The 23,638-nt window shown below is 41.7% G+C and overlaps 1 protein-coding gene across 1 annotated transcript in view; it reads right to left on the reverse strand.

The window, feature by feature from the left end:
* Window positions 1-23,638, reverse strand: part of LOC110294574 (ATP-binding cassette sub-family G member 3) — a 45,196-nt gene that overhangs the window by 8,809 nt on the left and 12,749 nt on the right. Inside the window, exons 6-13 of the mRNA XM_021162899.2 lie at window positions 22,453-22,589; window positions 21,192-21,343; window positions 19,939-20,040; window positions 16,687-16,934; window positions 13,229-13,311; window positions 5,790-5,879; window positions 4,210-4,334; window positions 233-387 (exon numbers count right to left, since the gene is read on the reverse strand). Of these exons, the coding sequence (XP_021018558.1) occupies window positions 233-387; window positions 4,210-4,334; window positions 5,790-5,879; window positions 13,229-13,311; window positions 16,687-16,934; window positions 19,939-20,040; window positions 21,192-21,343; window positions 22,453-22,589 (1,092 nt within the window). The remainder of the gene's footprint in view (window positions 1-232; window positions 388-4,209; window positions 4,335-5,789; window positions 5,880-13,228; window positions 13,312-16,686; window positions 16,935-19,938; window positions 20,041-21,191; window positions 21,344-22,452; window positions 22,590-23,638) is intronic.

The raw sequence follows: 23,638 nt of genomic DNA on the forward strand, positions 1-23,638 counted from the left end.
TTATTGTGGTTTCTAATATGATTCCAAGATATGTCTTTTAAGAACCCACTAGAAACGGCCTGTTAACTACATTCTAGTACTGACATTGGAGCAATAGTCACAGAAGAGGAAGAAAGGCAGCTCCTTCTCTACTACAGACCATAATAGGCTTTAGGATAGGGCGCCATGTCCCAAGGGTTCCATGTCCAAGAAGGAAGAGAGGCAACTTTTTCTCTGAGAAAAACCCACTCACCAGCATGAACACAAAGTAGATGGTCACGAGCAGTGTTGGAACAGCTACTGCGTTCTCCCCAGCTCCTATGGACAATGGCAGGGAACTGGCAGAATAGGCCAGCACCATGATGGTACATATCATAGTGAAGAAACAGTTCATACTCATTTTTACTCCTTAGAGGAAAAAAAATAAATTAGTCTAACTACCCAAGTCAAGAGAATTGTGTATTTTTCAAATAATACTTTAATAATCACAGAGACTGGTAACTGTCTTAAAGCCGTCCAACTACTCTGGGTCTCCCATTTCATTATTTCCTTCCATGTGACCACAGAAAATTGTTAGACAGAGTGGAGGATTTTTTATTCTATTTTTTAAATATGTATTTATTGTGTCTGTATGAAAGTATGCCACATGTGTGCAGTTTCCCTATGGAGGCCAGAAGAGAGCATCAGACCTTCTACAGCCATAGTTTCAAGCAGTTGAAAACTAACCAATGATGTGTGTGCGGGGAACCAAATATGGGGACCATGGAATAGCATCACCTGCTCTTAACTCTTTCTTTTTAGAGTTGTCAGAAAAATACCTTTCAATATAATACCTGTTTTCCTTTATACATAATTAAGAACAACTTATGAGATCCCGACATGGAGTTACAGGCAACACAACTGGCCAAAATTCTATGCCTTCTCTCACAGGAGAATCACCAAGAGAAAACACTCCTATCCACATTTCCCTGTGTTTATTATCATTGTATTATAAGGAAATTGAGATCAGGACTGTGCTGGTTAGTTTTTGTCAATCTGTTATAAGCTAGGGCCCTAAGGAAAGAGGAGACTTTAATGAAGAAATGCTTCTGGCCTTTTTCCCAAGCACTTGAGAGGCAGAGGCAGGTAGATCTCTGTGAGTTCAAGGCCACCCTGATCTGCAAAGAGAGTTCAGACAGCCAGGGCTTGTTATACAGAGAAACCATATGTTGAAAAAGAAAAGGAAAAGGAAAAGAGAGGAGAAAGGAAGAGAAGGGAACGGAAGGGAAAGGAAGGGAAGAGAAGGGAAGGGAAGGGAAGGGGAGGGGAGGGGAGGGGAGGGGAGGGGAGGGGAGGGGAGGGGAGGGGAGGGGAGGGGAGGGGAGGGGAGAGAAAGGAGGGGGGGAGAAGAGGAGAGGGAAGGGAAGAGAAAGGAAGGGAATTGAAGGGGAGGGGAGGGGAACTGAAGGGGAGGGGAGGGGAGGGAAGGGAAGGGAAGGGAAGGGAAGGGAAGGGAAGGGAAGGGAAGGGAAGGGAAGGGAAGGGAAGGGAAGGGAAGGGAAGGGAAGGGAAGGGAAGGGAAGGGAAGGGAAGGGAAGGGAAGGGAAGGGAAGGGAAGGGAAGGGAAGGGAAGGGAAGGGAAGGGAAGGGAAGGGAAGGGAAGGGAAGGGAAGGGAAGGGAAGGGAAGGGAAGGGAAGGGAGGGAAGAGAAGGGAAGGGGAAATGCTTCTGTTAGATTGGGAGGAGTTAGACAACCATGGATGGTGCCATCCTGGGCAGGTGGTCCTGGGTTCCATAAGAAACTACTCTGGGTCTCCAATTTCATCATTTCCCTCCATGTGACCACAGAGTATTGTTATATATGGTTTTTAATTCTATTTTAAAACATGGTGTGCATGTGTCATGGTGTGGTCCTGTCTTTCAGAGCAAGCCAGCTAGCTAGTAGGAAGCATTATTCCATTCCCTCAGCTTCAGCTCCTGCCTCCAGGTTCCTGTTTGAGTTCCTACCCTGACTTACAAAAAGGGATTCAACCATTTGAACAACCTTGCAGCTAGCTAGTGGTTTTAACATCTAGATGGGAGGATGCCTCCAACTTTATTTTTCCCTAGGAAATCATGCAACAGCTACGGAGGAGGGCAGTATGTTTCATAAGCTGATTCATGATCTTTATGGAGCTGATGCATGAGTCATACATACATCATCGTGTATTTTTAGAATAGTCACAGAAAAACAAGATGGAATCTGGGGAAACTGAATTCCATTCCTAAATGTTTAGAAATTTTATTACTATTATCATTATCATTATTATTATTGTTATTATTATTATTATCATGGTGTGGATAAGAGTATGTATGTATTATGGTGTGTGTGTTGTGCATGTTCCATAGTGTTCATGTGCCATTATGTACATATGGGACTGTCTGCATGTGTGATGGTGTAAATATGTCGTGGTGTGAATGTTCGATGCTGTGCATGTGTCAGGGTGTGCACATGGCATGCTGTGAATGTGATAGTGTGCATGTGTCATGGTGTGCATATGTCATGGTGTGCAATGTGTCATGGTGTGAATGTGTGATAGTGTGCATGTGTCATTGTGTTTATGTCTCATACTATGCATGTGCCATGGTGAGCAGGTGCCATGGTGTGCATGTGCCATGGTGTGCATTTGTCATGCTGTGCATGTCTAATGCTGTGTATATGCAATGATGTGCATGTATCATGGTATTCATTTGCCATGGTGTGTATGTGCCAGAGTGGGCATCTGTCATGGTGTGCATTCGTCATGGTATACATGGGTCATGGTGTACATGTGGTATGAGTTGCATGTGTCATGAAGTGAATGTGTTATGATATGCATGTGCTATGGTGTGCACGTATCATAGTGTGCATGCATCATGGTATGTATGTGTCACAGTGTGCATGTTCATGATGTGCATGTGTCATGGTGTGCATATGTCAGTATGTGCATATGTCATGCTGTGCATAATGTCTTGGTGTGCATGTGTCATGGTATGTATGTGTCACAGTGTGCATGTATCAAGGTGTGCATATGCCATGGTGTGCATATATCAGCATGTACATGTGTCATGCTGTGCAAATGTCTTGGTGTGCATGTTTCATAGTGTGCATATGTCATTGTGTACTTGTGTCATGGTGTGCATGTATCAGAGAGTAGGACAACTTTCTGGAGGGATTCTCTCTTCTATTTTGGATTCCAAGGATCAAATTCAGGTTGTCAGGTTTTCAGGACAAGAACATTTATCCATAAGCAATCCTATGACCTAAATGACTGATTCTAGATGATAAATCTCTTATTAATTGAATTCTAAGCTTTATCTGTACTCATTTTGGAACAATGAATGTGTATGTTAAAAAACTGGAAATTCTAGTCTAGGATGAAGCCTAACTTTAAAACACAAAAATCTGCACATATTCTGAATAACGATATTATTCCCTTTCAACAAACCCCAAATTGAGTGTCCTCTCTCTTTTCAAGTGTAAGACACTATATACATTTAGTCTTTTTACACACATACATATGTATGCCATATTATCCACTTTTCAATATTTTACTTACATAAACACACTTATACAAAAACACAGAGAAAAATATATGACTCGACTAGAGATATGTCTCAGTGATTCAGAGCATGTGCTATTCTTGAATAAGCCCTGGATTCACTTGCAAGCACCCACATGGTTGCTCACATTCTCCTGTAACTCTAGTTCGAGGGATCTGACATCCTCTTCTGGCCTCCCAGGTACTGGGTTCAGTTAGTACACATGCGCACACGCGCGCGCGCGCACACACACACACACACACACACACACACACACACACACACACACGAGAGAGAGAGAGAGAGAGAGAGAGAGAGAGAGAGAGAGAGAGAGAGAGAGAGAGAGAGAGAGAAAGCGAGAGACAGAGTAAGAGAGACAGAGAGACAGAGAGACAAACACTCAAATAAAAGAAAAATAAATCTTTTAAAATACATATGGATAGATATCTAATAATAAATGTTCTTGCTCAATTAGCTCTGTCTCAAACTTGAAAACTATTTCTACATTCTTCATGAACAGCTTTTGGAGTTCTTTTTTAAAGGAGTTTTGGAGACTGTACTCACATCAATCACCTGGTTTAGTTCACACAGAGTGGAGACATACTTTTTTTACTTTAAGACTTATCACAGTTGTACAAACCAGACCATGACCCCCAAGGCTAAAGACACATCTCAGGTTTTGTTACTTACCTGCTATGACATATGTTATTAGAGAAAATACAGTACTTGGCAAGAGCCTCCTGGGTATGAGCTCAGCCAGCAATTTCCCAAAGAAATAGGATGACACTCTGTAGTATCCACTGGTGTGCTCATGTCTACAGAAGCAAAAGTCCTTGTTATACATTATTAAGTTAGTCCAGCAAGCACAGGTCAGATGCTGGCTATGCTGGCTGCTGATACCACAGGGAGCCTATGAAGACAATGTCCCTGTGCTCCAGGCTGACTCCCATACACCTCCCGTCTTAGAACCAGCATCCCTCGGCCACCATCCTTATGGCATTCTCATTGTGACTCCCATCAGAGAAATCCCATTTGGTCCACTAAGCCACAGAACAGATCCTGCAAGGAAAGAGTACAATATTTCCACTTTCTACAGAGACTCTGCTCCTCTAAGGCTGGCTCGCTGAGGTACTTCAGCTCTCAGAACAGTGGTCATGGAGACTCCTCTCCATCCCCTTCTTACGAAGATGGTGACACTTGCCTTCTGAGGTCACGCTGCAGTTACTACCTGCTTCTCTTCGGCATCTCATTTTAGGAAATACTTCTTCCTTCACCAATCTCAGTTTACAACCATGAATCCTTTCCACATATCACATCCAGTCTTTCTCCTACCTGGCACCTATCCCTAAGCCATTCCAAACTCCAAGCCAGTGTCTTCATTGCTTCGCTGATTTTATTTTATTTTATTTCATTTTATTTTATTTTATTTTATTTTATTTCATTTCATTTCATTTCATTTCATTTTATTTTATTTTATAGAAAGAACCACTAGTGCAGGCTGGCCTCAAACTCCATATGTAGTTAAAATGACAATCTTCCTGCCCCACCCACAAGTGCTGTCATTACAAGAATATCTTCCTGCTGAAGTTTACGTGGTGATGTTTATCTACGCCAGGGTTTCATCCAAGCACTTTACCAACTGAGCTATGCCCTTGGCTTTACTCTAATGATCCTTTCCTTGGTATGCACTTGTAGGCAAATCTTTGAAACCATGAAACCTAAGCATAGGCCACCAGGGAAGTCTTCTTCCATGTTTGAAAAGCACAAGACAGACAGCTGTTCACTATAGAGCATCTGCTGGCTCTTTCTAGTCCTTCACCCAAGGGGGCTGCACAATCTTATTCTTGTGCAGCTTTACCTCTCTGATCCCAATTTGCTGCTAAACCCACTACACTTAAGCTCTATCAAAGCCCTGACATCATTTTAGGGCTTCATGAATGAATCATCACTTTGATTACCCTACTGCTGCTTTGTCTACAGCACTGAGACCTGGTGACCACATCCCAACTTTGAAACTTCCACTGAGCTGCAGTTACCTCTGCTCTTGAATTCTCACATGTTTCTGCAGTTAATATTGGTAATTTCTACACGTACTTCAAAACACATGGTGCCATGTGATAAGCATAAAATTTCATAATTTGTTAATTTTTCAACTAAAACAAGCATGGAAAAATACTGGTAACTCATGAGATAAAGCTCTAGGTCCAACTATGAATATGTAATGGTTTTGATCACCAGTGCTGATACCTGGTGCAGCAGGGACTACTCACAGAAAGCGAACCCTGTCAATCACAAAGAGCTCCCCTGCAGACACACTTGTGATACACTGGAAGATGGTGAGCAGGTAAAGTAGGCCAGCTCTATTGGGAGAGAATGGAGAAAAAGCAAACAGAAAATTCAAGTTAGGACGGTTTTCTCCCAACATAGCTTGCTCTGTAGATTAAATAACATTACACAGACATTTCTTTTAGACAGATAGACAATTGATATCAATAGATAGATGACATATAGATAGATAGATAGATAGATAGATACATACATACATACATACATACATACATACATACATACATTATTGATATCAATAGTTAGATAGATGACAGATAGATGATTGAGATAGATGATAGATAGATAGATAGATAGATAGATAGATAGATAGATAGACCGACAGACTGACAGAAAGACCAACAGACCAACAGACATACATACATACAGACAGATGATTGATATAGATAGATAGATAGATAGATAGATAGATAGATAGATAGATAGATAGACAGATAGATGATAGATAGCAGACCTAGAGATATGACCTCACAGTAAAGAATGCTTACAAAAGACTCAGGTTTGGTTGTCAGCACCCACATGGTACATCATAATCAACTGTCATTAGAGTTGCAGGGGATCCTGTGCCAGCTAGCTGTATGTCAATTTGACACAAGCTAGAATTATCTGAGAGGAGAGAACTTTACCTGAGAAAATGCTTCCAAAAGTTACAGTTGTAGGCAAGCCTGTAGAGCATTTTCCTAATTAGTGATTGATATAGGAGAGCCCAGTCCATTGTGTTTGGTGCCATCCTGTGGCTGTGGTCCTGGGTTCTATAGGAAAGCATGCTGAGCAAGCGATGGAGAACAACCCAGTAAACAACACCTTCTATGATCTCTGCATCAGCTCCTGCTTCCAGGTTCCTGCTCCAGGCAAAAGATTCTCTTGACTTACTTCAGTGACGGACAACAACGTGGAAATAAAAGGTGATCAAATCTTTCCTTCCCGATTTTGCTTTAGGTCATGGTGTTTTGATGCAGTAATAATAACCTTAGCTAAGACAGAATCTGATGCCTTCATCTGATCATCACAGGCACTAACACACACACACAGTACACAGAAAAATATGCAGACAAACACTCATACATGTAGAAAATTAAATAAATATTTTTTAAAACATAGAAAGGAAAAACGTAGAACTGTTCTGATAAAAAACAATAACAAAACTCAGAAAGTGTGAGTCCCATGAGGTATTCACCCTCTCTGTCTCTATGGCAGCTATCTATGGATTGATGTGCGTCCTCTAAAAATTCAACAATTTGATAATGGTCCCTAATAGAACGAACTTAGAGTGTGTCTTTTGGGAGTTAACTAGCTTTAGATAAAACGATGAGAGTAGAGCCCCACAGTGTGATCTGTGTCCTCACCTGGAGAAGACTCAGCAATGTAGCCTCTGTCATGAGAGGCCCTTGAGAGAAGGTACCCAGACAGAAGAGCCCATGACAGAACCCTCCCCTTAGACTCTCACACTGCAGATTTAAGATTTAGTCTTAAATCCACTGAGCCTGCAGCAGTTAGTCATAGCAACCCAACCTACCACTTCAATTTAACTAACAAAATTTGTATTATTCCTAATATAGAGATAAAGAAAGCTAAATAAAACTCCAAGGGGTTTTCACATTCAGTTAGCCACTTTGCTTTCACAAATGAGTAAGAACTAAAAACATGAACCAGTGAAGGGAATCCCCACTCAACAGCTTACCACAGACATCTCCACTGAGTCATCCTTAAAGATGAGTATTCCTAAAATAGGGCGACCATCATCCTGAAGAGTTTCGAAGTCTCCAAAGAGCGCAAAAACATGAATTCAGGCATGCATATTTATGAAGAAATAATTTGTGTTCATGCGATACATGATAGTAAGCAGGAAGAAGGGGATAAAAGCCCCCTGTAGTCATGTGTTTCCTGGTCAGGTTCCTCTAAGACAAATGGCATGATTGGGGTCCCTAACATCCTGGCACATATGACAGTCAGGGGTCAGTGACTCTCCTTGTATAGATACACAGTGGATAGCTATCCAGATCAGATGAGGGGATCTTATTGGAGACAAGTTTGCTCCAATGTAAAGAACTCCATTCTTTTTACCATCTACCAAAGGCCAGATTAAAGTGAAATGTTGAACAAGAAAGAATGGGATTGAGACTCTGGGAAGAGGAGGAAGCCTGGCCTCCCAGAACTTGGGAGGCAGAGGCAGGAAGATTACTGCAGACTGAGGCTAGCTTGAGCTACAGGACAATTCTGGGACTGTCAGGGTATAACTCTGGTCCTGCCTCAAAGGATAAAATAAAAGCAGAGGACCCAGGCACCCCACGACAGAACCCAGCAGCAATCTTGGTCTCGTAGTCCTCTCCTGGGCAGCCAGTGCTGCTTTTTAAGGCCCATCTGCTTTACCCCTACTCGACTAAATGTACAACTCTCTCTCTCTCCACTCTTCCCTTCCCCCACACATCTGACCTCAGGTGGCAGGCATTCTCTCTCTCTCTCTCTCTCTCTCTCTGTTTCCAATACATTATCCTCCAGTTCCTATCTGTGTTTTCATTTTTATTGACAATTTAGAAAGGGAACCTTGTACCTTGTGACCCTGGCTACAGTTCACTATATGCCACATCTACTTACTGGTTTGATTTTTTTAAATATTTTTTTATTACGTATTTTCCTCAATTACATTTCCAATGCTATCCCAAAAGTCCCCCATACCCTCCCCCCGACTTCCCTACCCACCCATTCCCATTTTTTTTTTTTTTTTTTTTTTTTTTGGCCCTGGCGTTCCCTGTACTGGGGCATATAAAGTTTGCAAGTCCAATGGGCCTCTCTTTCCAGTGATGGCCGACTAGGCCATCTTTCGATACATATGCAGCTAGAGTCAAGAGCTCTGGGGTACTGGTTAGTTCAGAATGTTGTTCCACCTATAGGGTTGCAGATCCCTTTAGCTCCTTGGGTACTTTCTCTAGCTCCTCCACTGGGAGCCCTGTGATCCATCCAATAGCTGACTGTGAGCATCCACTTCTGTGTTTGCTAGGCCCCGGCATAGTCTCACAAGAGACAGCTATATCTGGGACCTTTCAGCAAAATCTTGCTAGTGTATGCAATGGTGTCAGCATTTGGAAGCTGATTATGGGGTGGATCCCTGGATATGGCAGTCTCTAGATGGTCCATTCTTTCGTCACAGCTCCAAACTTTGTCTCTGTAACTCCTTCCATGGGTGTTTTGTTCCCAATTCTTTTGATTTTTAAAAATGTTTTAGCTATAGATTAACAAATTTAGTTAAATGTATAAATTATAAAAGAAAAATTATACCTTTTATGAAATAATTTAATCAACTAAAGGAAGTGGTACCCACCCATCTCTATATCATCTTTATGGTACCTCATTTGAAATATATGCTCAGAAACATTGAGGTGTATATTGTACTTGCTGGATTGAATATGCCATACACCTTATTTCAGTAGAAGAGAATGTTACTTCTCCAGTTTAATGGATTTTACACTCTTAGCCTGCATGTGTGTCTTCGATGCACACCTCCTCTGGCAGTCGCCTCTGTCAGCCACACTGCCTGGGGGATGAACTGCTTTACAATCCACAAGTAAGTGAAACACGTGTTTGTCTCTCTGTCCTTAGATTATTTTACTTTGAATGGTGTTCTTTAAATTTTCAATTCTATCCTTTATTGGTGAAATTCCCATTTTCAACATAAGCACAGTATTACAATTGTCATTTTCTTTGCCAGTTTAATGTTGGCAGACATTTAAATTCCTTAACTTGGTTACTATGTGTAGTGTTCCAATGAACATCAGATTACAGACATATTTTGGAAAAATTATTTCATATATGTTTGTTAGTTTGCACAGGATGAATTTCTGGGTGTAATTATTTCCTTTAATGCCAGTTCCTTCCTATTCTGCTGCCATCTCAACACTATTGACCCAAAGGAGTTCATATGCCACAAAATTCAAATCCAGTTCCCAGTTACACTGCTTGGACAAAGTACAAAGGCAACACTGGATCCAAGCATGAGAAGTGACTTCTGGCCTTCTGAACTTTATTGATGGTTTAAATACTAATATTGACCCTAAAAATAATTTAATAGATGATACTGAAGAAGTGTTTCTAACTGTCCTGCTTAGGTTTCTGTTGCTGTGGTAAACACTATAACCAAAAGCAACCTTGGGAGAATGGGGTTTATTTGTCTTATATATCCCAAGTATTGGTCCAGCCTAAGAGAAGCCAGAGCAGGAATTCAAGGCAGAAACTTGGGGGCAGGAATGGAAGCTGAGGCTCCTCCTGCCTTGCTCCTCATAGCTTGCTCAGCCTGCTTTTTCGTACAACTCAGAACCACCAGCCTAGGGATAACTCTGTCCCCAGTGGACCAGCCTCAACCACATCACCATTAATCAAGAGAATCCCACAGACTTGCCTACAGCCTGTCTGACAGAGGCATCTTCTCAACTGTAGTTCATTTCCCCCATATGACTCTAGTTCTGCCAAGCAGGCAAGTGACAAGTCCACCAACCAAAAGAAACAAACACTCCTCAGGAAGCATTCAATAAACCACACACAAAGGCCATTTTCACACAGTTCAACTTCCTCTAACATACTGTAAGAGAGGAAGTGAAAAATACATCTTAAGAGTATTTCACAATTTCTAAAGGCCGATGTAGAAACAGCTAATAAAACTCTTCTTTATGTCTGCATTTTCCAAGAACATTTCCACTTTGGGGTTTTCGGGGTTTATTTCTGAATGCTTCCTTTGACAGTGTCTACATCTTCTATCCTGTGACCTAAGCTGTGGTGGATTGAGATGTGCCCTCTACACAGGCACAAGCCAAGTCCTAGGAGGATTGCCAAGTGTTCAGACTTCAGAGAAGATGCCTGTTGTAACAGTTGTCTCTGTGCAGACTGACGGCCAATCCACATAGGAGGAAACCCACTGAAGAGCTGGGTTTATCCTTCTTTCTTTCAAAACTAATTGTTTTTTCCACACATCAAACTGATTTGTGGGGCTGGGCAGGTGGCCTGTTCAGCAAAGTGTCAACCATGAAACCATAAGGACCTGAGTTCAGACCTAGAACCCATGTAAAAGCCAGGCACACACCTCACACCTGTACTACAGAGATGAAGGATACTGAGAAGGATCTTAGAGCTCATTGGCCAGCCAGCCCAGCCAATAATTGAGCTCTAGGTTGAGTGAGAAACCTGTCTTGAAAGAGACAGTGGAGTCATCAAGTAAAACCTAGTCTCAACCTCTGGCCCCCACATGGAAACATATGTATTTTGACCCACATGTACATGTATACACACCTACATAAATCTGGATGAAGCACACACAAGAGTGTATATAAAGTATCCAACATGGCATAATTACACCCAAACACACACTCATGCACACTAACACACAAGTCTTTCTCACACATTTATATATTCACATACACACACACTCACATTCTCATACATACATAAATACTCACACACTGATACACACCTTATAGATACACTTTCCATCATACATATGCACACACACACACTAACACACTCACACACCTCACAAATACACAAGAGAAGCTTCCTGAAGTTTCTTTAGTTGTCAAATTATCTGGCCATTGTGAGGTACCCTGATCTTGGGATGTGTAGCAGGGAGCACAGTTTTGAGCAAAGCATTTGCCATACATACATTTCAGTGAGAATTTTGACAATGGTGATGTTGCTGAGAAACTACATCTGGAACATAAGTGAGTATTTTTAAGGCCACATTAGAACTCAAACTAGACAACAACCACAAAAGTGGCATCTATAATGAGGAGTCAGAATAACTGAATTGCATCCTGGTACCCAACACTCACATTCAACAAACCAAATATATTCAAGAAAATTGACCCCGAGCAACAAATGCAGAATAAATAGGTAAGCTAAAACCATTCATGCACCAATGGCATTATCAACAGAATAAAAAGCCAACACACATAAGGGGAGAAAATGTATGTGCATTGTGTACGTGGTAAGGGGCTCATATTTCAGAAACAAAAATAACTATAACTCAATAGCAAGGAAGAATCCCAGGCCAATGAGTAGGTTTGGCAGGTAAAATGACTACGGCAAGCTTGATGACCTGCAAACAATCCCTGAAACCCATGTGGTGGAGGGATCAGCTCTTATAAGCTGTCCTCTGTCCTCCACATGCAGGCTGTAAGATATACATGCCCACACACATACACATACTAAGTAAACACATAAATAATTTTGGAATGAAAAGAAAATATTCCAACTTAAAATGGGTTCTGCAAACAATTCATAAAACATCCAATGGATTCTTACTTATTTTCTTCTTAAGGCACCTTGTTCAATACAAGAAAGAATATGTTTGGGTGAGAATATGGAATTGAGCCCATGTGTTCTGCTAGTAAGAATATAAAATAGTACAGTGGAGTGGAGTCAGGGCAGCAGTTCTTCACATAACAAAATGGCCTTATGGTATGTCAACTCTATCTCTCTTCCTTAAGGACAAAATCCCAGGGCTCAAACACATGTATCACACACTCAGCAGCATTGGTCACCTCTGGCTAGAGGTGAGAGAAAACTGCATTTCTAGGCTAAGATGAATGAACCAATAGCATGTGCATGCAATAGACAATTATTCTGCTTTACAGGGCCTGAGAACTACACACAACCACCACACTTTGATGAGTCCTGAAGACATTGCCCTATCAAGTCAGCCGGAACAAACAAGAGCCTAATCAAACTAACAACAAACCACAAATACTTTATGACTGTAATTCAGGGTCCAAAATTAGTCATATTCGAAGGCAGAGAGTAGAATAGAGGATGCCAGGAATTGAGACTGATTCATATGGAGGGGGGTATCTCCTCTCAGAGCTCTAGGACTCTATGTAGGAAGGTGGAAAACTGCCCCACCTTTAGACTGTGGTTAGAGTCACATACACCAAAACCTGTTAAAACCATTTTCCTCCTTCTGGGTTGCCTTATCTAGCCTTGATAGGAGGGTATGTGTCTAACCTTCTTGAAGCTTTTTATTCCATGTTTGGTGTTGTCACTGGGAGGCCTGCTCTTTTCTTAGGACAAGAGATGAGTGTGCATCTAGGAGAGAAGGGAGGTAGAGAGAGAGAGAAACTGGGGAAGGGGAGGAGAAAGATGGTAGGGATGTAATATATAAGATGAGAACTTTAAAATGTGAACTGTGTGGTATGTATAGTATCATACTATCTACATATAAACACTTGAAAAGTAGGCTCTTTCTCTCAGCTTTCAATGTACAACACATTCGACCACATAATAAATGCTTGCTTGTCACAAATTTCAAGTCTCAGTTGATTTATATAATGTTGAATAAAATGACAGCATTGTCTCAAACTCAGGACCCAAGTTTGCTTACCTCATCTGGACTTCAATACAATCATTTTTTAGGACACGGAAAGCAGTGCCTACGGCTGCAGCCAGTATGACTGTGATAATGGCCTATCAAACAGAAAATGAGGAAAAAGGAAAATTTCCATTAGGAGTGAAAAATGCTCCTTTTTTGTCCATTATTTTAAGATACATGGTTTCCTAATCATATCTTCACAATGAGATGAACACCATATTTTGACCAGAATCCTGGGAGAATATAAAACACACATGTTTATAGACTGCTAGTACATTAAATTAAAATTTGAGAGCCCTGCAATCTGAGGCCTTAAGTGTACAGACCCTGGAAAAGCTAAGGTTTCTCCCTGTACCTCAGGAGGAATGGCCAGGGAAGGTGAAACAATAAAAATAAAACCCACTCATGACACAGTTCCTAACCGTGGGCTTGTGTGCTGAGAGGGAGTGAGCTTGTCCTCACCTCTGCAACCTCTGGGACATCTGAGCCTGAACAACAGAGAGCATTACTGCTGCCAACATGGCTAGCTCTGCAGCACCCAGTGCACCATTGTCCATCATCTCTGTCAGCGCTGTTCCATCACCTCAGCAGAGGGGTTTGTGCTCATCAAAACTCACCCAACTCCTCCTGACCCTCAGCTCCCTATCTATTCTGTGCACACAGTTCACAAGGAGGCTGCACATCTTCTGGTCTTGGAGTTAAATGACTTTAATGCTGGCTTCACTTAGCTAAGGAGTAAGGTGACATGATACTATGACTCAGTTAAAGTATTTATTCTATTATTCATCTGGTTACTTTTAAAAAACATGATTACTTAAATTAAAAACCCAAATCCCAGGTTTAGAAATATGGCTCAGCAGTTAAGAACTTTTGCTGCTCTTTCAGAGGAGCAGAGCTCAGTTCCCAGCACCTGAAAGACCTCTCACAATCACATGAAACTCCAGTTCCAGAAGGTCTGATACTGTCTTCTAACCTCCATTGGCAAGCAAATGGTGCACAGTTATACATGCAGACAAAACCCTCATACATAAAAAATGAGTAAATACATATTTAAAATTTTAGTCCTCAATTCCTACCCTTGATAATATGTGTACACACACACACACACACACACACACACACACATTCACACTCACACTCATATACTCATACTCACATACACTCTCACACATACTCTCACACTCACATATACACTCAAACTCTCACAATTACATACTCTCATACTCACATACACACTCACACACACATACTCACACACCACACTCACTCATACATACTGACATACACACTCACACAGACACTCACACACACGCACACACACACACCCCTTACATCAGACCATTGCCTCACTGTTCAACAATGAATGACACAATCTGACGAATATAGCTACTTACTTGTTTTCAAATCATATCAGATCCTTTTTTCCCAATGAGATACAACATAAAAATACCCCTTTTATGACAAGTATAAAGGTCCAAGTATAAAGACCCATGTGTTTGAAGAAACTGATAGTATAATTCAAATGAGAGTAACACTCACATACACACAGAGAAGGCAGCAACCTTGAAACATGAAAACAGCTGTGCATGTGTTAAGAACTAGGCAGGGTTTCATCGCAGCCAACATCTGGCCATCTTTCTGTACTCAACAGAAAGTACATATCTGATAGTAAAGTAACAACCTACAATAACCAGGTAACCTGACTGTGAAGGTTGCACAGGAGTATGGATGGAGATCCATGACAGATCACTTGTCCTCTAATGGCTAAGACCCTGACACCAACAGATAACACAGCAACACCATCATCAAATAAAAAACATAAATAAATATGTTTTGGCCCAAGAAAGCTGGGAGACCACATTTCTGTGACATTCATGTTAAAATTACAGAAAATTTAAGGCAGGGTGACCATTGTTACAGAGACAGTTTAAAGAAAAGTAGACAGTGCCCTCCTCCCAGTTCCCAGTTACCTGACAGGGAGGAGCCTGGTTAAGTCTGGCTGCACTGTGTATGAATTGCTCTGAGTAGCTACTGCTTTCAAACACCAGCCTCTACATAGGGAAACAGCACTCCTCAGTAGGCTCATCACTCATACAGTAGATGCACCTCATCCCCACACAGGGGTTCAATGGCATCGTTTCCTCACAGCCTGATTTCAGCTACCGATCATCTCATCCCTTCTTCCTCTCCCTTTCTCCAGCCATCCTCACCCCTTCTTCACTTAAACTTTCTCCAAAGTCTGTTCTTTCACTTGACATGCTGTGAATTTTATCTGTTTGTGCAGGTATCATCCATCTACCACAAAAAATGTTGCACCAGGAAAAATCCTTTGTGCTCACTTTATTCATGTCTGTACTTGGACTTGAGGATGGGCTGGTGAATTAAAGAAAACAGCTGAGAGGAACACCCAAGTGTGCCTCTCATTACTGTATGCAACTGTTGAATGAAATTTCCTACTTGGATTAGTCATTACAGTCCCTCTAAGTAATTCCTAGGCAAATGGATGGACCTGGAGGGTATCATCCTGAGTGAGGTAACCCAATCACAAAAGAACTCACATGATATGCACTCACTCATAAGTGGATATTAGCCCAGAAACTTAGAATACCCAAGATACAAGATACAATTTGCAAAACATGAAACTCAAGAAGAATGAAGACTAAAGTGTGGTCATTTTGCCTCTTCTTAGAATTGGGAACAAAACACCCATGGAAGGAGTTACAAAGACAAAGTTTGGAGCTGAGATGAAAGGATGGACCATCTAGAGACTGTCGAATCCGGGGATCCATCCCATAATCAGCCTCCAAACGCTGACACCATTGCATACACTAGCAAGATTTTGCTGAAAGTACTCTGATAGAGCTGTCTTTTGTGAGGCTATGCCGGCGCCTGGCAAACACAGAAGTGGATGCTCACAATCAGCTACTGGATGGGACACAGATCCCCCAATGGAGGAGCTAGAGAAAGTACCCAAGGAGCTAAAGGGGTCTGCAACCCTATAGGTGGAACAACAGTATGAACTAACCAGTACCCCCAGAGCTCGTGTCTCTAGCTGCATATGTAGCAGAAATGGTCTAGTCAGCCATCATTGGAAAGAGAGGCCCCTTGGTCTTTGCAAATTTTATATGCCCCAATACAGGGGAACACCAGGGCCAAGAAGTGGGAGTGGGTGGGTAGGGCAGTGGGGGGGGAGGGTATGGGGGACTTTTGGGATAGCATTTGAAATGTAAATGAAGAAAATACCTAATAAAAAATCCAAAAAAAAAAAACCCACTAAAAAGTTTTCTGTAAGTATGGAGGTATTCATGTTCTACTTGCTGTGGTGACCATTTCTACATGGCAAGTACAGAGGGACCATAAACACAAGGACAGTAGCAGAAGGCAAGTGTGGCTCAGAAGTCACTGACACAGACACAAACTGTTCCCACTTGAGCCTTTCACAGTACATTTGAAATAATTCATCACTTTACCTGAATCACAGTGACCCATGGAAAACCCTTGAAATTTTTGAATGATCGACAGATAATCCACCCGAGCTGATGGCAGAAAGGGGTGACACATGTGGTCTCCACAGCTGAGCTCCTCTCCAGCTTCTGTTCTCCCAAGAGTTGATCCAGGATGGCTCTTGTTTCACTGTATAAGGGGGACTGGGCATACATATTGGCCAGTTTTCCTGTGACTTGATACTGTCTCTCAAAAAGCTCTTCATAGTTGTCATCTTTGTGATGAAAATGGATAAAGATCAGAAACAGAGGAAAATATGTTAACCGATTTTTCTGTTGAATAGCATGTAGAATTCCTGAATGTACCATTTGTTGATTTTTTCACATGTGTTATGTATTGACTTTTCTTTGAGACCGTCTTAATGTAACCTAGAGTTTCCTCAAAGTTGTTATATAGCCAAGAGTGACGTCAGTCTTCTCCCGGTCCACCTGAATCTGTGTCTCAAGTGCTGTGACTACTGGCATCCACCTTCAGACCCAGTTATGCAGGAACTAAACTCAAGATTTTGTGCTTGCTAGGCAAGCATTCTGCTGGCTGACTTACATCCTCAGCTCACAAAAAATTTGAGAATAAAACAACTTGCTAGTGTGTAATTCCTTTACATATTAGAAGAGCATTTCTAACTACGAGGGCCATTCTTGGTTGTCATCTTGACTATATCTGGAATGAACTACAATCCAGAAATGGAGGGCACACCTGTGATCCACATCTTGAGACTGAAAGACACAGGTTTCTAACCTGGATCTTGATATGGAGATTGTGAGGTATAGTGGCCATGAAAAGTTTAGGCCCAGGCAAAGTAGTACACGCCTTTGATCCCAGGAGACTGAGGCAAGCAGACCTCTGAGCTCAAGGTCAGTTTGGGACAAAGCAAGTTTTAGGTCCAGGTATGGTGGTACACACCTTCTGCTGGGGGCCCACATAAGGACAATGGAAGAAGGAAGACTCACTCTTCTTCAACTGCTTCCACTTACTTGCCTGCACATCTGTTGGAACCGACTTCTACAGAAGACCAGCTGAAACACCTACCCTCCTGGGACTGAGCAGCTACTAGATTCTTAGACTTCCCACTCACAGTTGCCCATTGTTGAGGTAGTTGGACACAGTCTATAAGTCATTGAAATAAATTCCCTTAATATATAGAAACATTCCATAAGTTCTGTGACTCTAGAAAACCCTGACCAATACACTAACTGGCCTAACTACTGTTATTACCTCATGGATTCAGAAAACTGGATGGCCTTTTCCCTTCTGGACCCTAATTCTTAACAAAGGCTTCTTTCTCATATGGATCTACCTTCCTTTCTTTCTTTCTTTCTTTCTTTCTTTCTTTCTTTCTTTCTTTCTTTCTTTCTTTCTTTTTCTTCCAATTTAATTATTTATTTATTAAATGGTCATAGATAAACCTATTTTACATTTGTCATTTGGAAAGTCTACATCTCATTCTTTTTTTTTTATTATAGATGTTTTCTTTGTTTACATTTTAAATGTTATCCCTTTTCCTAGTTTCCCATCTGAAAATCCCCTATCCCCTTCCCCCTCTCCCTGCTCCCCAACCCTCCCACTCCCATTCCTGGTCCTGGTCTTCCCCTATACTGGGGCATAGAATCTTGACAGGACATAGGGCTTCTCCTCCCATTGATGACCAACTAGGCCATCCTCTGCTACATATGCAGCTAGAGCCATGAGTCCTACCATGTGTTTTCTTTGATTGGTGGTTTAATCCCAAGGAGCTCTGGGGGTATTGGTTAGTTCATATTGATATTCCTCCTCTGGGGCTGCAAACCCTCTCAGCTCCTTGGGTACTTTCTCTAGCTTCTTCATTGGGGACCCCATGTTCCGTCCAATGGATGACTGTGAGCATCCACTTCTGTCAGGAGACAGCTATATCAGGCTCCTGTCAGCAAGCTCTTAGCATCTGCCATAGTGTCTGGGTCTGGTGGTTGTTTATGGGATGGATCCCCAAGTGGGGCAGTTTCTGGATGGTCGTTCTTTAATATAAAGGTCTGGTCCCTGCTTTCTGCTACATGCAAATGTACATTCAAATGTATAAAATGTCAAATTTCTTTAAGTTATAGTGTGTCACAGTTTGTTATACAGAATAACCGTTTGCAAATGTTCATTGCAATGAGTCAGTGCTCTGTTTTGAGATGTTTGGCTTCTGCTGCACTATAAATACTGGATTCTTATGGGGACTTCTCTCAGATATCCTGCTGTTGCCTTGTGTCATGGAGATCCTGTAGCTTTGGATCTGTAGGACTGGCTCTTTCACAAGCTCTAGCAGATCAAAGATGGGGCAGATGTTGGAGTGGGCTAACACAAAGCCCTGGGTCTGGGCCTCAGTGGTAACTGAGCTGCTCAGTCTACCAGCTCTCCAGTATCTTTATCACCAGGGTGACCTCTCTAGCACTGCCTCAGCTAGCTCACCCAGTGCTGCAGCCAGCAAGGGTCAGGGCCATTTCTCCCACTCCCATGCCTGTAAAACCAGTTCACCTGCCTCCATGCCACCAGAGTCATCTCTATTGTGGTACCCAGGTGAGGTACAGGGTCCACACTCAAGAGTGCTGCAGCCAGACGGGGCAAGGCCAGATCTCCTGTTCTCAAACCCTCAGGGCAGGCTCACCTGTGCTTTCTTGACCCTGCCCAGATCTACTGTACTGCCCAGGTGAGGGGCAGGGTCAGCTTTCCCACTCTCTTGCCCTAGGGCTGGCTTACCTGCTTCAATGCCACAAGGCCAGATCACAGGGTCAGGCCCTCCCCCTTCAATCACTAATTATGAAAATACTCTACAGACTTGGCTACAGCCCACTCTTATGGGGGCATTTTCATAATGGAGGTTTCTTCCTCTCAGGTGACTTTCTGTGACAAGTTGGCATAGCCATACAATGCCTATACTTAGGAACTGAAATAGAAAACACACAGATGCAAAGACAGCCTGGCTACCTAAGCAAACTTTATCTAAAACAGTACAAAGAATAATATGTCAAGCAATGAGTGCATTTACTTTCTAACAGAAATTTCCATTACTACCAACAATATCATATAAATATTCTTTCATAAATTAAATCAAAATCATCCAGCACTGACCAACAACAAAGTCTACCAGCTAATTTTAGGACACTTAATTAACATAAAAAGCGATATTCTAATGAACCACATTGTCGTGTTTAAAGGAAATCAGTTAGACAAAAATGTCTGACTCTAGAAAACTCACATACCTTCATGGCTGTGTCCCTCTGTGTCTAATATATCAGAGAAACTTCCATTAATGACATCCAGGAAGAAGTCTGCAGGGTTGTTGTGGGATTCATAATTGTAACCTACAAAGAATGCAGGCCAAGAGCTCTCTCAGAGAATGGGGGAGGGGAGGGAAGACACAGTCTAACTTCTTCCTCTTCTTGCGATTTTCCTCCACTAATTTATTTTTTCCACATATATATGTATATACATATATGTGTATGTATATATATATACATATACATATAAAATCACACAATATTTCAGCAATCTTTCTTTCCTGTCTAATGTAGAAAGAGTATATATGTTTATATGTACGATATATATATATATATGTATATATATATATACACATGCAAACTCTTCCTGTAAAGACAAGCACTTGAACTCAGCCCAAATTTTTATTAGACTCCATAGATTCACCAAGTTTTCTTTCTTTCTTTCTTTCTTTCTTTCTTTCTTTCTTTCTTTCTTTCTTTCTTTCTTTCTTTCTTTTTGGTTTTTCGAGGCAGGGTTTCTCTGTGTTGCCCTGGCTATCCTGGAACTCACTCTGTTGACCAGGCTAGCCTTGAACTCAGAAATCCGCTTGCCTCTGCCTCCCAAATGCTGGGATTAAAGGCATGTGCCACCACTGCCGGGCAAGTTTGCACATTTTAAGTGACTATGATTAGTCACTAACAAATAAAGAGTGCTGAAAAGCAAAGAGGTAAGCCTATATTTGGAGTCAGAGAATCCTCCTTAACTGTATCCATATTTCTAAAAGATGAAGCTGACTGCATGAACCTTTGAAAAAACTCTCACCATACAATCTGACTCTGAAATAAATATGAAGTTTAACTTAAGTCCTTATTGCCCCCAAGCAAGGCCTGAACCCAAAATATAAAGTCACCACAAAGTTAAGTAACAACTCAACAGCAACTTAGAGTCAGATCACACACTAGGGGAAAACGGAAAACCACCATCTGCTACATGAGCAAGGACACTGTGATATGGTCCTTTTCCCAAGCTGTTCAAATGATGGATAAGGGCCCCGAGGCCAAAGAAGAGACCTAAACAACAAGCCATATTGTTAAACTAACAAAAATCCTGTCATCAAAGTAACCACTGGTATTTAAAGTGAAGAAACCCACACACAATTAAGTCTGTACAGGAGGCAAGCAGCATCCCTGATATCCCCTGTACTCTTTGCAGATCCTGTGAATGAAGAAGCTCTCATAGCAATAGACAGCCATACCTGCAGATCTGAAGTACTCCAAAGCATCCTGTGCAGGTCCATGAAACATAACTTTTCCTGAAGCCACTAAGGTGAGGCTATCAAAAAATCTGAAGATGGAGTACTGAGGCTGATTGATGGAGAAGATGATGGTCCGTCCCTTCTTCGACATCCTAAGTTCAGAAAGGGAGACATGCGGAGTCACAGGACACCAGAACCTTGAATTCTGGATAGAATATTTCATTCCTGAAGTTATACTCTTTGTTCCCATTTCAGGTTGAATTTTCCACATCTTAAACACCTCATCTCACTTGTCTTATGTACCCCAGAAACAAACCAAGCTCCATGCTTTTATTTAAAAGTCCAGAACTTCTTAATGTGTGGAATATCAGGTGTTCACAGACTACCAGAGTTTTAATGACAATGTAGATCCCCAGGCAGTGTAGACATCCAATTTACCTGAGACAATGAATTGGATCAGCATGATGGTTTATATATGCTCAGCCCAGGGAATGGCACCATTATAAGGTGTGGCCCTGTTAGAGTAGGTGTGTCACTGTGGATATGGGCATTAAGACCTCATCCTAGCTGCCTGAAAATCAATTTTCCACTAGCAGCCTTCAGATAAAACATGTAGAACTCTCAGCTCCTCTTGCACTATGTCTGCCTGGATGCTGCCTTGTTCCTGCCATGATGATAATGGGCTGAACCTCTCTTAAGTGACAGATCAGGGCATAGACAGAGAGAGAAGGAGTATACACAATCCACAACTCAAGGAGACATGCTCAGCAGATACAGCCTATGGATATCTTCATACCTAGCTTCCAGGATCTAGACTGTTAGAAATCTAACTTCTGTCATCTCACCCAGTCTGGGGTGTCCCTAACAGTGCACTAGCAAGCAAGCTTCCTTCTCCTCAGCCCACTGGGTTCTAGTCTACTCTGTCCCTTGAATGTTCCAGACACATCAAATGTGCTTTGCCTCAGAGAAAATTCATTTCCTCTGCAGCCATCACTCCGTTCAGATCTCTCTACTCAACCCCAGCTCACTTGTCACATGCTTGAGGGTTTTGTGACATGCTATTTAAAGCAGTGTTCCACCTTCTCCACAGTCACCCATCCTATACTCTAAGCTATGTTCATGATGCCTCTTCTTTGTTGGTTGAAGTTTCCCTCTAATAAACAAGAGTTCTCTTGCCTACTTCTGAATCTCCTGCACCAAAAATGCACACAAGTGACCAGGCATTAAGTAAATTACACCTTAATGTCCCTTTAGCACATACCTTCTCAGGACTAAAATGACATCAGTCGTAGTTCTCAAATCTAAGCCAGTTGTGGGATCATCCAAGAACAAAATGGGATGCTCCGTGACCAGCTCCATTGCTATACTGGTCCTTTTCCTGAGTTCTTTGGATCTAGGCTAAAGCATCAATGACCATTGTTATCAACAAGAACATAGTCACTATCGTTTGGTGAACTAGCTTGTTCCAGCAATAAAAGATTTCCAGCCGGGCGTGGTGGCGCACGCCTTTAATCCCAGCACTCGGGAGGCAGAGGCAGGCGGATTTCTGAGTTCGAGGCCAGCCTGGTCTACAAAGTGCGCCAGGACAGCCAGGGCTACACAGAGAAACCCTGTCTCGAAAAACCAAAAAAAAAAAAAAAAAAAAAAAAAGATTTCCAAAGAAAGAAAACATGGGCACCTGGGAAAAGAAGGAACTTTCTTTCCTAACTAAAGTGTAGAATGAGGCTCAGATCAGACTTGACATGTAGCCATATAATAATACTTATTGTTTGTTCATTATCAAGTCACATATTCTAGGGGGATGAGTTATCACAAGCAAAGACCAGCACAGTGAGATCACTGTCAAAGAAATGAGGAAAATAAGAGAGGAGAAGATAAAATATCTCTAGTAATTTAGTAATCATTTAACAACACCCCAATTCTCTCTCTCTCTCTCTCACACACACACACACACACACACACACACACACACACACACACACACACACACACTGCTTTTAGCAAACATTCCTAAGTGGAAAGTTCAAATTGCCTTCTTAGTACATTTTCAACTTCCTTAAGACTTTGTGAATTGACATCACTTACAGTGGACAGCATCTAAGAATTAATTTCTCACTCTTATAGGCAAATACAAAAAAAAAAAAAGGTGGGACATTCTTCAGGTCAAACTGGAACTGTCTTTTTAAACCAGACAGTGTCAATGTGTAAGGTAAGAAATCACAGGAAGGTTGAGGGGATAAAGAAATAGGGAACAATTCTGAAGCTTAAACTCACTAAGCTTAATAAACAAAACCATGATTAAGCCCTACTGATAACAACAAAGAATGTTGAAGGATGTGGAAGAATGTGGACATGACAAGGCTGACGATACAAAGGAATTATTCATCTTGATAGTTTAGAATTTATAGATATGCATATGTCCTTGCTTTGATGAATGAAATGTAATT

Source organism: Mus caroli, unplaced genomic scaffold (genome assembly GCF_978045245.1).
Source record: "Mus caroli unplaced genomic scaffold, Mus_caroli_1 scaffold_4, whole genome shotgun sequence".
Lineage (NCBI taxonomy): Eukaryota > Metazoa > Chordata > Mammalia > Rodentia > Muridae > Mus > Mus caroli.